At 38.0% G+C, this 15,308-nt stretch overlaps 1 protein-coding gene across 5 annotated transcripts in view; it reads right to left on the reverse strand.

The window, feature by feature from the left end:
• Positions 1-516: 516 nt before the first annotated feature.
• The window catches only part of sfswap (splicing factor SWAP), a 107,993-nt gene continuing 93,201 nt past the window's right edge, over positions 517-15,308 (reverse strand). For all 5 annotated transcript variants that reach the window (XM_077232811.1, XM_077232812.1, XM_077232814.1 and 2 more), the window contains 4 exons: positions 10,581-10,727; positions 7,315-7,479; positions 6,186-6,258; positions 517-1,219 (listed from right to left, as the gene is read on the reverse strand). In XM_077232811.1, coding sequence (XP_077088926.1) covers positions 1,154-1,219; positions 6,186-6,258; positions 7,315-7,479; positions 10,581-10,727 — 451 coding nt within the window. In that variant the 3' untranslated portion in view covers positions 517-1,153. The remainder of the gene's footprint in view (positions 1,220-6,185; positions 6,259-7,314; positions 7,480-10,580; positions 10,728-15,308) is intronic.

Genomic DNA, 15,308 nt, shown 5'->3' on the forward strand with positions numbered 1-15,308 from the left:
CAGATGAAGAACATTTATTCTTTGGCACAAAACACTGTGCTTTTCCCAAGAAAATGACACTTGAATCAAACTCAACATAATCCGAACATGGGAAAGCATCGAGTTCTCCAGGTCAAGAGAGTTAGGGAGTGAGCATAAATATGGGTTTGGATGGGATAGACCTGCGGCAGGGATCTCTTAGCAATGCAATTTGCTCTCCTGCAGGACCAAATGAGACTCGCCGCATCACCTCTGCGGGCTGAACCGCCACAAGATTAAAGGCTAACTTAAAATAGACCATGATTCCCTCCATTCGCTCATGCTCTCTCATTCATGGGGAGTGCCACTCATATGGACCCTTCAGCAGAACATGGGGTCTAATTATCATGCAGAGTGCATGTTAGGATGCAGTGCATGCGCCGACGGTCGAAAGGCCAAAGCTTGCAGGTGCAGGAAATGAAAAACAAACGGAGGAAGACGCGAAGTCGAGAACATGACGAGATGCCGCTTGTGGAAAGTAAGGCAATCACACTCGCGTTGGATAACTCATACTTTATTGACAGTTTTACAAAGTAGCTTCAAAATGAGGCCTGTACAAACTTAGAAATGAAAAACCGAAGGCCACATAAAAAAAAAAAAAAAGGCAAGAAAGCCGACGACTTCATATCAGAAAGAGCTCAGACAGACTGAGGAGAAAAGGAGATAGGTGAGAAAATAAACAGTATTATCCTTCACAGAAGGATATAACTGTGTCCCTCTGCAAGACACAATATTACAAAGGAAAAAAGCTCAGTCATCAGAACGCAATTTAAATTTGTTTTTAGTTGCATCCAAGGAAGTACACCTTTAATACTTCTTTCTTGTTGTTACCTTACAGCTAAAACACACAGCAGGACCGATGCTCCACCATCTGCTGCTGGTATTGTGTTTTTCTACACCTGCTTGGGTTCCACCTGCACCTTCATAACAATGATAATCTCCATGCCTAATGCTTATCTGGAGGCGAAATAAAAACATCTAACTAACGCGAGGTCCAAACCAGGCAAACATAAAGGGATAAAAGCGCCCAGCATTGTGCAGCTTATCAGGCGAACAGCAGTCCAGTAGTCTCCCGGAAGGCTGTTGCTGCCGTGCGAGATGTAGACTGATCCTGCCTGGATGTTGTGGAACTCTCTCAGGAGGAGTTCGGCTGAAGGCCTTTGGAAGCAGCAAGCATTGCTCGCACTTTTGCCATGAGGTCCTACAAGAAAGGAGAAATTGAGAAACGTTCACTATTCGCAAGGGAGACTTTTTGAGAGAAACTAATCATAGCATAAACACAGGACAAAAAAACTGAAACATGAATTCATAAGCTTGCAGACAACTTTGCGCAATTTGAAATTCAGATTGGCTTTGTATGTATGAGAATCCTACGTGCTAAATATGGATATGGATGTCTAGTAGCGTTCTACAGAAAAGAAGGCCATTGGCAAACTGGATTCCTGCTCTTCAAACGCCTCTCTTCATTCAATGTGGCTCAGGTTACCTTACCCAAGGCTGCTTGCATGCTAAGAGCCCATAGGGAGAATGTGACACCAGAGACGGCACGGCTTGGCACTTGAATAAACATTTGCTTAATGAATATGCACATTAACTGGTGTCAGTGATTTCATACAAATGGAATTTGCATCAAAGAATAATAGAAGTTAAGCTCAATAATGTTGGTTACCACAAAAATATACCTTGTTTGAAAATGGAAGTGAATGGGGCCTTTTTCTAGAGCGTTTAAATGCAATAATGTAAGTGAGGCTTATGATTTTATAAAGACACTTACATTAATTCTTCTGTTAGAACCATTATTACTTGAGCTGCAAAGTAGTTTTTATTTTTTACGGTTGTTAGGGTTTTAGGTGACATGACAATGAAATTGTAAAATGGAATACAGAATAGGTTAGTAAGCAAATTATTCTTGTATTATGTCTTGTATATATGTCTTTATGTATATAAAAGACAAATATATGTCTTTTTTGTGTTAAAGAAAAGAGACAAGTGGGAATAAATTTTTGTGGTAATCAACATTATGCCACAAATGTCATAGATTGAGCTCACCTGTACTGAACCTGGAATATTCCTATAAAATGTAATATTACGAGTAAGAACATATCAGTTAATATGCTACAGCTACAGATACATATCGTTTTTTTTCTGGCAATGATGCCTTTCTCTGCCAGTATACATTTACTTCAAGGTTCTTTACTTCAGCATAACTTGTCATTATATATCAAATCAGTCAAATAATTTTTCGAAACACATGGCTGAATTGCACGGTTGTCATAGGAGCAAGGTTTGCTCATTGACGTTTGCAGAATTAAAGGCACCGCCGCCTTCCACCCCCTCATCCAGTCGAAGGAAAGTTATTAACCCTGAATTTCCAATAAAGCCCCTGTAGAATTAATCATTAAACAAACAAGTGGTCAAGAAAAGCACAAACACCAAAGGCAAGGACCAACCATGCCACTGGAGAGAAGGGTTGTCCTTCACAGGGTGAAATAATTATGAAAGTCATTTTGGGGGAGTGAAAGAAACAAATTTACTTGGATCGCATTAAATAGTGTACAGAGGCTGACGACTGTGATCAAAAAGGACTAAATCAGGGTTTGGGTTGGAGACGTGCACCACACAGCAGGATAGTGTGCCATTCAGAATATTATTTAAAATGCCTTTTCATTTGCCAGTTTAATTATTGAATAAGAAATAAGGTAGCAGACAAGATATAGAATTACAATTTGAATTTAAGGAAGTACAAATAAAAACTTAAGTCCTTTAAATTCAAAGAAATTCATATAAATGCTTTTTTTTCTTTCCTAGAAAAGCAAAGTCTGTCAGGATACACGTTTGTTTGGAAAAAAAACCTGTTTGCTTTGAAAGTTTTGGGGAAAAAGGTTAAAAAGACAGTGTTTGAAAACAAGGTTTGTAGTCGCCATTGAAACATGGAATGTGTTAAGTCAATGGTAACGATTATTAATGACAAAAAAAGGAATTTCTATCTATCTATCTACATTTAGACAGACAGACAAACAGACAAACATAAAGATGGATAGATGAATGGATAGATAGACAAAATTCCTTTTCTGGTCATTCCAATTCAAATTCCAAACCAACTTCCTGTATTGCATGGCTAATTTCATTCAAATTCCAACTCATAATTATAAAGGGAGCCAATTCTTATTTTTACTTAATACTGATTTAGACAAGCATGCAAGCAGTAATTGCACCCCAAAATGTATATTGTGTATGAAATGTAATGTATGACAACAAAAACCATATACCATCTCTCGAACGCATGTACATGCTAAAAAAAAAAGAAGAACCAGTAAAAATATGTCTCTCTCTCTCATAGTGTGTTGATCCAGTACTTTAGAGTGATAGGACTAAGCTGGGATAAAAGGCTCTCTGAGCCTACAGCTGACCCGAGCAGATTACGGCAATGAAAGGAGGATATCTTCTGTATGATTAGACCTCATTATGAGACCACAGCTGGCTGAAGTGTAAGGATATCTGAGAATATGGAACTCAACTCTCGCACAATGGAAACATTAGCGTTGTTGCTTTCTGACTTTAAACGACCAAACAAGAGCTAGTAGTAATTGGGACTGAGAACTGCTTTTGCAGTTGGTTGGTTTCTATGTAGCCATTTAGGTCCAGACCGCCAAGCAATTTAAGAGATAACCCACATTCGTACCTGCATTTTCAGAGTTCAGAGAATTGCCCCACTTCGAGTTCAAAGAGGTGGCAGTTCAATCACAGGCCCAGACCATTTAAAAGCAATTTTGAAATCTCACACTCAATATCACTCTGAACTCACTCCAAATTTTTTTTTTTTAAACAATGGTCTGTCTGAGCCAATACCCTTGTGGGCAGTACTCCGACATATAATGCAACTGAGCCTCCGGTTGATTTGAGTTCGACTTCTGGCTTGAGGTCTCCATGCTTTCCTGTCTGATCTGCATACTGTCCTATTCAATAAAGGAATGAAAACACTTCAACATTCTGACTCAATCAGTTAGTACAAGATGTCTTTTTCCGCCCAGAGTCACAGTACTTAGGAAACACAAGGCTTTTTCTGTGTTTTATCTTGCATACAACAACAGTAATGCACTCAATAACCTGCCATGGTGCATTTTGCAAACCATAAACACCTCCTGATCAAACCATCAGTCACCTGCCACCCTTAACATGCCACCCATGCTAATCAGTGGCAAATAAGAAAAGAAGAACCACAATGTTAAGGATGAGGAGGACAGCACAGAGCACAAGAAAAGAAAAAGAGACTATTCTGTTCCTCAGGGAGAACCATAAACCATCCTCCCTTGTTGTTCGGCTGACAGGCACATAGAGGGTTCGTAAAAATCCCAGGGGAGTTGTGCTAAGATCGAGAACACACTTCCCCAGCCTTTAATGTTACAGCTTTTCATTTGCCGGTTGTAAAAATCCCCGCCAGTCTCCACCGGAGCGCCTCATGAGAGCACTTCTTCCTCTATCAATAGTCAGCATGTGCATGTCAGAGCTGGAACACTCTCCTCTGGAGGATCCGATCATAGTTGCGTGAGGTAGAGCTGCGGGCAAGGGATCAAACTGAGCTGAGCTGAGCTGAAACCTGCTTCCCTACCACAGAATCTACGGGTGGTCTGTGCGGCCCGGAGCTTTCATTGCCTGGGCTACAGGGGGCAACTGGGGACGGAGGGACTTCCTCGCGCAACTGAAATGTAAGCATGCACAGGCCTGCAGAAGTTCCTTCCGGTAGTTATTTGTCAAGGTGAACCATGCTTCTATTGATTCGAGCAGCAGTTGCTGGTTTTAATAAGAGCCGACTCGTTTTTGCAAGACGTTGCCCCCTGGAAGTCCTGCCCCAGTTCTGAGGTGTCAGAATTGATTTCGTATACCGGGAGAAAAGGGAAGTGAATCAGGTTTCCAAAAGATCTGAAACCATGTCAAGACTGTAGACATTTTTAGAGCAGAGAGGGCTAAAATAAAAAGACAGTTATGCAGCTGACTTCTATTTGTTGAGGATCAGATGGCTGCGAGTGAAACGCAGTACACTTTGTTTATCTTCTTGTGCATTTCTCACATCCTTTTCTCTTTGACACAACTGACTTTTCTTAAATGCATACAGTACCTACCTTTCATCTGTTCTCTATAACAATAAGCAAAGGGAAGGAAAGCAAGCACACTGCGTTTCATCCTTACTGCACAAGGCCAGAGATCACAACAGAGCTGCAGAGACTGACGGCTGCATTGAATCAGCATGCGATAGTCACAAGCTCCCTTTACTACACATACTCACACACACCTACATACCCACGCCTGGCGACAGGGTCATGCAACCAAATCAACGTATTTCTCAGTTTCAGCACGTAAGGCTCAGCAAACACAGACCACTGAGAGCATCTGTCTTTAAATTACATATATTAAAGCCTTACCTAAGCGTCTAAGGGTTTCATCAGCTCTGCTACACAATTTCAGTCTGTTTTCCCTTTAGGCGCTGAGAGAGGTAGCGAAAGTTTTTAGTTTTTTTTTAGTTTATTACAGTGTTTGCAAGGCAACACTGTATTTATATTCCTCAAGCATTCTGGTCAGAGGTTTATTCTAAATCCACAACCCCACAAATTAATTCAGCCCGAAACTGCTTAACGTACAAATTGCAATCAAACTTTTAGTCAAAAAATATCAGTCCAAGAGGGCGTGAATGTGTTACAATACATGAATGTTTTACAATAAAACCCAAGATGCTGCGGAATGGAAAAAGAATCCAGGGTGTTGAGACGCATTCTTAAAAAGATCTTATTTATTTTAAATTTCAATGTGGCGAGATGCTGAAAAAGTGCTCAGCAAGATGAGACACAATGGTCAATTATGGCCAATTTTAAATAGAAAAACCAATAAAAAAGTTTAAGTTTTGTGGTCAAAGAGTGGCACATGAAAAGGAAAGAGTGAATAAATAAAATATAAATAATTCTATGTTGATGTAGAATTCCAATTCAAATGTGAATTTAAGGAATTAGAATTAAAATGAACTGAAATTCATAGAAATTAATATAACTAACTTTTCACTAGAAAAGCAAAGCTTGACAAGACATTTTGACATGACCGTAAAAAAGGGTTAAAAGCCCTAGTTTACACAAAAGTGTTGTTGTTATATGAAAATGTATAATTTCTTAATGACATACCTGAGTGATTTTTGTTTGTACTGCAGAGACAATAGTGGAGGACACTTGCTTGTCTTTCTCCTGAGAGCCATCCCTGTTTAACAAACAAAAGTAAAGCTTTATTTATATATCACCTTTTAAAAAGTGTTTACAAAGTGTTTCACAGAAGAGAAATACATGTGTGCATTCACAGAAAAGAAAAGAAAAGAAATCATTAGGACCGAAATGACTAAAGGCTGACTCATACATTTTTAGTCAATATTGGATGTTCGTAGCGATTTTGCTTGAGCATATTTATTCCACAACGTATCTGCATTCAGAATTCTTTTGTAAGTGTTTAATAGACCTCTTTGGTAACCCAGCAAAAACGCTACAACAAAAGTAAAAAAGAAGGAGACAGTGAGACGGTGACAGAAAGACAGGGATTTGCCAATTGGCCAGGTTTGTGAAAAACACCCCAATACAGTATTCATGAAGACTGGCGAGTATGTAACCACCACACACATCTCAGGCTGAAAATGAGCGACCAGAAGAAGGTCATAAAATATTCACCCAACGCCGGAAGAGACACAACAACTGCACAAATGAAACAAAGTTTAGAGAGAGACGCACAGAGGGAGGTAAAAGCAGCAGCAAAAAATAACTGAAGGCCGAGGGAGTTTAAAGCAACTTTTTTGATGAAACTTGAGAAGTTGTGAGGAAAAAAAAAGGCAGTTCCTGTATCCAATAACCCTGTGCAGTGTGTTATCCCCGGTTTTTGAATCAAAAACGATCCATAATGTAGAAAATCTATGGCGTTCCTTGCGCAATTCATACAGATTATGCTGTCAAACCATTTAATTAAAACGTCATAATGCCTGATTTTGAGTGTCTGCGACTTTCATGCTTCATTCAACAATTAGTCAAGTTGTCAAATCATACCTAAAACCATAATATCTTTCAAATCAAAAAGCTACAGTGCAGGCCGTCTTTGTGTCTCACACACAGTGCTCCTGGCAAAGCTTAAATTAATATTGCAACAAAGTGGGAAAAAATATGGTTGAAATCTACGATTCTGACTGAAGCAGACTGAGCTTCAGAGAGTGGGTGACTCTCTTGCGAGGTTCATGCTGACTGATTGTTCACTATAGGGACTGATTGTGCCCTTTACCTGGACCTCCCCAAGCTGGAGGCGGGGCTTGTGGCAGGGGAGGGGCTTGCAGAGACTCTGGCCACGGCTCCGCTTCGGTCAGGGGATGCCGAGGGCGAAACAGAGGAACCCTTAAAACGGTGTGATGACTTTGAACTCTTCCTCTTCTTCTTTTCATGAGGCGATCTGTAAACGAGATATATTGAAGTAATAGATCAACCAAAAACATGCACATTTAAATATGTTGCATTATGTTTGGTTACACCTCTGTGTATGAAACGTACTATATAAACAACCTTGCCTTGCCTTTCTAACACAAAGATATGGCTTCAGAAGATTTGGAATATTGCACACAAGATATATGGACTACTTTTATGGCGCTTTATTTTTTTCATGCCCCACAGAGGACAGAAAGTCATATGGATTTAAAACAACAATAAATAAATAAATAAAAAATAGTGTCACTTTTCATGAGCTATTCCTTTAAGTTCATAAAATAGAACTTTTTTTCTTGTGGCTCTGGGGACGGTGCAGTGAAGTGAGTCACTGTGTGACAGCAGGTAACACTGTGGCACAAGTGGAGTCTTGAAACATCCACACGTCCCTTTACAGAGACCCCTACTGATCCACCACTGCATCAGCGAGGGGACTCAAATAGGCCATCCGCACATACTCTCTCTCCAGAGAAAAAGCAACCTAAGTCCAAATCAAGGCCTTTATCTCCAAGGCTGTCCTTTATGAATATTTCATTTGAATACTCTGGGTATGTCCTTTAGTGGGAAAAATACATTTCTAAAGGAGCACTAGACTTTAGTTAATGGGCACTGTGACCTCTAATTATCTGTGGCACTGTTGCAAAATGACAAGATCTGTTTGGAGAGTGGACACGAGGTTAAAAATGCACTCCTGCAGACGTGCCAAGAATTCCACAATACTGTATTGTGACTAATTGAATCAATACAGGAAAACGGATCTAAGTTAATCTAAAATAGACAAAAACACATAATACCTCTCACTTACTGTATCTGATTGGCAAGGTTAAGATTATCTATTAGTTTATTGTACAAGGGAGCAGTATGGAGTACAACAGTGACTTCTAGAAGTATTTTTCTGCATTAATGTTCTCCAAAACGTTTGAAAATAATTATTTAAGACATAAAGCCATTCAGCTCTAAGATGTTGATTACATATTTTATAAATATTAATTTCATGCAATTTTAATCTAATTCTAACTAAGAATTATGTGTTGATTTAATTTCAGGGAACAGCCATATCATACTTATTTTTAATGTTATGATAACGCAATAACGATACAAAATGAGCCTCAGTAAACCCTGGAAAACAATCTAAGCCATAAATAAAAATCATAAAAAAGACAAAAGGTACAATACTGTGAACTTAACATCTTTATGAAGGAACAAACTACTCATTTCATAAACAGTGGCGAATGACAATCATAATTGATGGTATTATATATATTCTATTATTTTAATCGAATCATTGTACTTTATGTATGTATATTTACAGTACAATAATCAGATATATTAAATGCATAGGATTAGGATTTTTCTATCTTATGAATCTCTCTTCAAAATCATTGGTAGTGCAGTTCTTTACAAGGAACATGGTTATAAATACATTTCTTTTTTGCAGTTAAAATCTCAGTCACTATTGCTTAACCTCAGAGCTTGTGCTTGGTCTACCTTGAAAGGTTTACATATTTTGCTAACAATATATGATTCTATGAAGAAAATAAATTATATTATACGTCCGTTCCCCAACTGTTATGTTATATTTCCAAGACAACAGCAGCTGCTGCTGGGCCAAAGGCAGGCACTCAGAGACTCAAATGTCCTCTGCTTGCATGTACGGTAAAGTGAGGTTTTACATCCAAGATGCTTCTATCATCACTTTAACAATCCAAACATTACTGAAACCCTGCAAGTGATCTAACCATCTATCTCTCATCCTCAATTCCTCTCTTGGCTCAAAAAGGGTCAAGGGTGTAATGAAAGATGCTGAGCTTTTTTATCCCTTTGAAGGGAATATTTAAAAAGCTTGTCCTCGCTTTTCTGCAACCTCCACGGCAGCAGAATATGGAGAATATCTCAGCTAAGCTATAAAAGTACTGGAGAGAGTGGGCCGCCCAGATAAAGACCAGTGACACAAAAGCCAGTTGAGATCTGAGAAGTCGTCATGACCACCTCTTTCTGCAGTGCTTTAGCGCCTTATAGGTGTCGGTAAGAAAATAATGGTGAAGTTGAGGAAATGAGAGAGAGGGAAGGGTGATGATAGCAGTGTCATGGAGTGTAGTCTCACAGGACTCTTCAATATAAGGATTACACGAATGAAAAAGATCACGCTTGGTGCAGACTCTGGGGAAACACCAGGAAAGCACTTTTTACCAACTGTGAACAGCTGCACGCATGCTGACAATCAGCCAAACTTTTCCTTGTGATGATATACAGCTAAAGCGCTTAAAAGAAGCCCTTATCACAGCTGCTGTTAATACAAACACATGTTCTTCCTGCTGTCATTAGATTTTGTATTCACAGCATGTGCCAGTGTATTAAAATAATAATAACAATAATAATAAAACAGACAAATTATTTCACACCTGGAGTTGGTGGGATTTTGTAATGTTTTTCAAATAAGTCTTTTATGCGCACCAAGGCTGCATTTATTTGATCAAAAAATACAGTAAAACATGGAACATTGTGAAATATGATTACTGTTTACAATAATTGTTTTCTATTTTAATATATTTTAATGTTATTTTAATGTTATAAATGTTATTTGTATCTGTGACAGCAATGCTGAATTTTCAGCATCATTACATCAGTCTTCAGTGTCATATGACCCTTCAGAAATCATTCTATATAATATAATCATATATCATACTGATATGCTGTTCAGGAAACTTTTATCATCAATGTTGAAAACTTGTGCTGATTAATATTTTCACAATACAATTTTTTCAGCATTCTTTGATGAATAGAAAGTTCAAAAGAACATTTATTTGAACAGAAATCTTTTGTAACAATTTAAAAGTCTTTACTGTCACTTTTTGATCAATTTAATGCATCTTTGCTGAACAAAAGTACAATTTTCTTCCAATTTTTTTTTTACAGATCCCCAAACTTCCAAATAAAAATATATTTGCTTAAATGTTGATAAAATACATTAAACAAATGCATTACTTAAATAACTTTTTTTGTGGCAGAGCAGGTAAAAAAACAAAACGGTGATCCTTTTGAGGTCTGATGTGGTGTAAGTGCCAGACTCACCTTGATCTAGAGCGCTTCCTGCCAAGCGTTGGGTTGCTGCCAAGGCGGAAGGTGCTTGGACCGTAGCTTTCCTTCTCCCTCTCGTCACGCTTTCTCTCCGAAGAGCGAGCTCGTCGGTCTCTGCGGCCGGGGGAACGAGACTGAGACCTGAGAGAGGAGGAGAGATTAGAAGGAAAGAAAGAGAAGGCAAAGAAAAAACATGGTCAAGTTAGAACTGACTTCTGCTCAAGAAATCATCCCACACATTAGACTCATCGATGCTGTTAAGTTAAGTGACAGATGATAATGGTTCTGCCCTCCGTTATCTCTTCAAAACCTAAAAAGTAGCCTAAAAGTAGTTGAGCTCTTAAAAATAAGTGTGTGAAATAGGTGTGGTGATAAATCACACTTTTATCTTTGACAGTTATAGACTTACAGTAGACATACAAAGAAGTAATCACTGTAAACACTGCAAGACACTGAAGAAATGCTGTGGACCACGACAATTTGGGCAAATATCCAGTGCAAGCCGTCTGAGACAGATCTCAAAATGGCAAATCTTAAATGCCAAGAGTGACGGTAGTTACAATTTACAGCTTACAAAGAAGACGCAAGTGGCACATTTATAGTATATTTCACTGACAGCAAGTAGTGCATTAAGACCTTAAAGAAAATGGATGAGGTTTGACACATGATGAGCAGTACAATGCTTTTCTAGTCTCTACAAGATGTCAGAGGGCAGCACTGAGGCATATCATGTACAGGACATTCGCTCAGAAGGATAGAAGCAGAAAAGTAGCGTTTGCAAAGTTTAGAACAAGAACCAAATCAAACATGGTTATATGCTGCTTTGTTTACGGTTCATGAAACAGTGTGCTGTTTTGTATAGCTCGTTTTCGACTACTGACAATACATCACAACCGCATATTGCAACTAAAAACTAGTGATAAGAAAAAGAGTTGCATATTAAAAACGCTAATTTAATTTATTTTTAATAAGAATTATGTGTTTTAACTTACTGCAGAACATCATACTTTTAACCTTCAATAACAGTACAAACTGAGCCTCAGTGAACAGTGAACCTTGGAAAATTCAATCTAATGTTGACGAATACATTTCTGTAACAAAATGGATGGGCCGTTATTAACAGGTGTGCGTGGGTTGAAATGTAATCATACATGTATAGACCCACGCAGAAGGATAATGTGAATTAAAATAAATACCTTGTGTGCACACTGCACACACACACACTTGAAACTAAGAACATACTGAAAAGTAGAAAAGCAATGAATCAAGAACAGACAGAAAAAATATATATTATATACAGACAGGAAGAAGAAAAACAGACATTAAATTTAATTATTAATAATCTGCTGCAGGGGTGTCAAAGATATTATTTGATGAAGAGGAAACAATCCTGGACCCAATTGAGACCAGGATGAATTTATTTTTTCTTTTCTTTTCCCGCTACACTGGACAGATATACTCATTAAGGATAAATGTTAACCTGGTCTCTGGTGTTGATGTGCCAGCTGGAAACAAGAAATGTCAGGTGTCAGGAGGAAGCAAATAAAAATGAGTGAGTAGCTTAAACACTGACACTGTTATTATTAGCGCGACAAAAATTAGAGGCACAACACTGGCCATGTTTGATGTCTGAAAACAGGAGATTTATAATTACTTCTGGCCCCAGTATTACTAATTCATTGTCCATGTTCAGTGTCAGAGTCACCGACTGAGATATGAGCTTGTTATTAATAACAGCTACAATACAAAAAACAGACACAACAGGCTCAGGTTTAACAGACACAACAGGCACTACACGTATAAAGCTATCCAAATAAGTGGTTTTCTGGTTTCTTTGTAGTGTTATAATTATTGATGAAATAAAGGCTAGATACTTCACTTAAATAAGGTAAACTGATGCAAAATTGCTGTAGTCACTGGTTTAATCACACCAGATAAAATGGTGATTAAAACAGCCATTTTACTGTAACCTTACTAGGAAATTGTTTTGCTTGCATTCAGAAAACATTTATGTACATTACAAAGAATCTAGTTAATGTTACTTTTCTCTTGCCTTGATTTGCATATGGTAAAATAAATATAATTAAAACTGAGCAGTTTTATATACACAGATTTATATAGACATTTATTTAAAAGTTTTGAGGTAAGCCAAAAATAAGCCATATTTTAATTCAGCAAAGATGCATTAAAATGTAAAAAGTGACAGTAAAGACATTAATAATGTTTCTATTTCAATCTTACTGACCCCAAATTTTTGAATGGTATTGCAAATGCAATATTACAAAATAAATACTATGTAAGAGAATTACAATTTAAACCCAATTACAATTAAGAATGTAAATATTACAATGATGCCATCACTATCAATTAGATTAATAAACAAAATCTAGAAATTCAAGTCAAAAGTCAAAGGGTGATTTTCACAATCTATAGAACAAATTTTGAATTGAGTCTGTACATTAAGTGCTTTGACCTGAACTGACTGAAGAAATTATTACTTAAAGTGAATCAAAAGAAAATCAGATCTAGACCATTAAAACGCTCTAAAAAAACTGCTACCAAGCATTTGAAAACTTGACAAGCACTTTATCTTTTTACCTCAATATTCTCATGCTGACATGACAAATAGTTTATTTAATTCCTCTCAAGCTAAAAATAAGCTCACAAAGAATGGCAATAACTGGTGAAGAGTACAAAAGGTGACGGCTGAACACATTCAATAGTAATTTCCTTTGCTGAAGTGGCGATGCTCACAGACACAGACACACTTGACCAGGACTCAGTCCAAACACGAGCTGACCTGCTGTAAAACAAACACTCGTGGTCTGAAGCCCCTCCAACACTTGACAGCAATCAGGGAACAAGGTCAGAACCACAAGGTCACGTGTCTGGCTTGAGAAATGTACGTGTCCAGGCCTGCTAATGACATGGTTGTGGAGGGAGTTGTGGAGGGAGATGACAGACAGGGTGAGTGTGGACCAAGGTGTAGTGCCACTACAGACGCTTTCATTATCTCAGGTCATCTGAGGATTAATGGTAGCGTCTGGACCAATCACATACACAAATTATTCATTATATTTAATGAATAGTCCGGCAAACTCACTCTCCCAACCAAGGTCTATGTAACTTCCCCCGAAACTAACATCACAATGAAGCTAACACCACTGGCAGAACTCAGTGTCCTGTTACATTGATAAGAATTTTTACGACCCCAAAAAGGGAATTCCTGAGAGATGTGACACTCACTTAATTCTTACTGAGCAGGAGAAATAAACCCCGTTAATCCTATATATTCTTACACATATATAACCAATTGAGAAATGTACTGTATAAACATGTATCTAATTTTCCCATCTCATGATTTTCCTTTATGTTGTTTTGGCTTATGTTTTCTCTAATGGGTTAATGTTTCAGACTTTGCATACTATGGTTAACCAAAATCATATGTGTGGCATGTTTGGTCTCTATAAACTCAAATCTTCGTTTTTAATTTGTTAATTTACATTTGTTAATTTACATTACATTTTGCTAACTTTGTGATACATGGGTATTATAAGAATCTTGAAGATTATTTTTCTTAAACACCCAATGAAATTACGGATTCAAATGTCCTGCTCGAACACAAAGGGTCGTAAAATCTCCCTCCAAAGGGACAACTTCTTATTGGCTCACAGACCTCCAGAGGGTGTGACATCTTTAAAAATCACTTATCACAAGATCAGCCCCTATCTTAGCTCTCTTAGCCCTTAGCTCTAGTGTTCATATCACATGTAAAGTTGTCCGTGTCTCAAGCTCATATCTGGAGTCACTAATCATATCGATCTTGACTACTTGCTCTTAGTAGTACTTAGTAAGAAAGACATGTCCCATGTCCCGGAAATGCACATTTCTATTAATTAATAACCAATATTGAGGGTTCACAGGATGAACTGAGTAATTGGTTGTAATGTTAATGTAGCTACATCAAGTTAATTCGATTAACTGACCCACATATTCATAATAAATTATAACAAGTTATGATTGGTTATTAATATTTCATAGAGCTAATTTGCTACTATGGGAAAGGGCAACACTAGAAAGCCATGATGGAGCCATACCCAATGAGAAATTAACACGGATGTGGGACAATCTGGATTAGAAGATGGGATTGCCATCTTAATGCAGACGCTGCAGTCTGCACAACGGTGCATAGCCTATTAAGTAAGCGGATGAACTGCAGTTCAATAACAGAGGAATAAGAAAACCATCAGGGATAGGAAGATTTTTCATACAGTTCTTAGCTGGAGAACATGGCGATATCTACAGAGACCCACAGGGGCTCAGCCAAACTAGATTAGTAGTCTAAGAAGACCTTCTGCCAAAAACCATCTCAATCTCTCACTTGCACAGACACAAGATTTATTCTACAAATATATATATATATATATATATATATATATAGAGAGAGAGAGAGAGAGAGAGAGAGAGAGAGAGAGAGAGAGCGAGCGAGAGCGAGAGAGAGCACGAGAGAGAGAGAGAGAGAGAGAGAGAGAGAGAGAGAGAGAGAGAGAGAGAGAGAGAGAGAGAGAGAGAGAGAAGCCATTCCTTATCTGGTATTAGAGGAAGTGGTTTTTCTCCTTCCAATTATTTCACCTAGGAGGTTGATCTGAGTTATAGCAACACTTTTACCCTTGTTTGGCAAGTTTGAATGGAAATATAACCGAGGAAAAAGAGGCAGAACGC

Source organism: Siphateles boraxobius, unplaced genomic scaffold (assembly GCF_051911475.1).
Source record: "Siphateles boraxobius isolate OS27281-9 unplaced genomic scaffold, OSU_SipBor_1 18, whole genome shotgun sequence".
Classification (NCBI taxonomy): domain Eukaryota; kingdom Metazoa; phylum Chordata; class Actinopteri; order Cypriniformes; family Leuciscidae; genus Siphateles; species Siphateles boraxobius.